The 1,814-nt window shown below is 39.0% G+C and overlaps 1 protein-coding gene across 1 annotated transcript; it reads left to right on the top strand.

The window, feature by feature from the left end:
* The first annotated feature begins 761 nt into the window (after positions 1 to 761).
* LOC118433775 lies at positions 762 to 1,679 on the top strand. The gene is made up of 5 exons (XM_035846001.1): positions 762 to 795; positions 862 to 936; positions 996 to 1,158; positions 1,229 to 1,468; positions 1,537 to 1,679. Exons 2-5 carry the CDS (start codon positions 871 to 873, stop codon positions 1,677 to 1,679), a joined length of 612 nt encoding a protein of 203 aa, XP_035701894.1. The 5' UTR covers positions 762 to 795; positions 862 to 870.
* The last annotated feature ends 135 nt before the right edge of the window (positions 1,680 to 1,814 follow it).

The following is a 1,814-nucleotide window of genomic DNA, read 5'->3' as shown; positions in this document are numbered from 1 at the left end:
TGTACATATTTTGGCGATTTGATTAAACATTTTACGTACATATTTAGGGTTTTTAAGAACATATTTATCCGCACTCTGGTAATCATGTTCTACATACACGTGTTACCGAGATTGAATTTCTTGCTAACTGCTTCATACATAATAACTGCAACGGATGGCTAAAACATATATGCTACCAAAGAGAATAAACTTTTCACCATTCCGTACTCTATTTACTCGATGATGAGAGTAAATGCAAAAAAAAAACTGTGTAAATTTATTTGCCTTGCAGAACGACCAGGTCGAAGTTCAATTGAGGACAATGGATTATAAAAGGGAAGTTCAATCCTTCACAAATATTTCTAGTTACTCCTATAGAACAAATGTCATTATCCAGTATCCCTATCGACTCCAATTTTTTCCAAACTTTACCTGTTTCTCCACTCAAAAATCATACCAAGCTCACTCGACTTGTGGTCCATGGCACTAACGAGTATTTTGAAATTACTGCCGCCTCAACGTCAAATGGTGATACGTATGCGTACAACTTTTGCAAAACTATTCAAACTTGTGAGTACTAAACGGGTATTCTTATTTTTTTAGATTACTACAAATCACATTTTCCTCAAGATTTCCTGCAGCGTATACATATTTTGCGGTTCGGCTGCAATTCCGCACGAGGATAATATGGGGCCGTGCATACGTTTTTTTGTATGCAAATGCAACCAGACAGGATTTGAATTACCAACTCATTCCTCTTAAACATAATTGTGAAAGTATGCATTGTGTCAGAGTTTATGGCCTTACGAACTACAAGTGGGTGTCGTTGTTTTTTTATTTTTCTTAAAGCAATAGAATATAATTTTTGATCCTTATTTCTAGATAGGCTGCATGTCCATCTTTGATGGTGGTTTTGAACCACCGTGCGGAACCGGTGTTCAAGAAATTTTCTGCTTTGTGAGTATAAACTGTGTACTAGAAATATAAGTAAGTACTGGAGTTTTTTTAATTCTCAGACGTCGGACAACAAAAAATGTGTTGCGTCCAATGATATGAAGCCATTTGTCATTTCATGTCAAAATACTATTCAAAGCGGAGTAGTACAGGCGACATTTGGGTTTTATGGGATTCGAAGTATGGAGCAGTATCTCTGGGATAATTCAACACGTCCCCGAATTTGTATATGTTACTTACCTTGTAATTTTATTAATTCCGTCACCATTATTAAAATTGACTAAAGAACTGCCAGATTTCAGCTTAGACCCTGCCGACCAGGAAATGGTTGACGATATGGTTGAACTGGTCCAACAAAATTATACAAGCGAAACCTTTGTTGGGCAACCTGTGGAATTTCGGTGCAGGGTGACCTCGATCTATTGCGGTTATCCGTTGTGGATAAGTATTACTTATGAAGAAGGAGAAACACTTTATTCGGAACTGCTGTATAATTCCAACAACAACCCCAAACTTGGGACAATTCATAACATCAGTGTGTAATTTCACACAATTAGATTATCCGTATCCGCTTACTGATCTAATGTCCAATTGATCCCACAGCTTCCCCGCACTATCCAGGAAATATTGGATGGTATTACGAAACCCTATACGAATTTGTGGTTCTAAAATCTGGCCAGTTCACAACCAGCTGTCATTGCCCATATTTAATTCATCAGGATGGATTAACGCCACAGAAACTGTGATTGCTCAGGATGGTGAGAAAGTATGTGGTGCAAGTTAGCCGTGGCCGAGATGCAATTTAGCCGTGGCCGTAGCCGATGCAAGTTAGCCGTGGCCGTGGCCGAGATGCAAGTTGGCCGTGGCCGTGGCCGAGCCTA

Source organism: Folsomia candida, unplaced genomic scaffold (genome assembly GCF_002217175.1).
Source record: "Folsomia candida strain VU population unplaced genomic scaffold, ASM221717v1 Fcan01_Sc139, whole genome shotgun sequence".
In the NCBI taxonomy this organism is placed as follows: Eukaryota; Metazoa; Arthropoda; class Collembola; order Entomobryomorpha; family Isotomidae; genus Folsomia; species Folsomia candida.
Note: the sequence above shows the minus strand (reverse complement) of the source record. Positions and strands in the feature narration are given on the sequence as shown.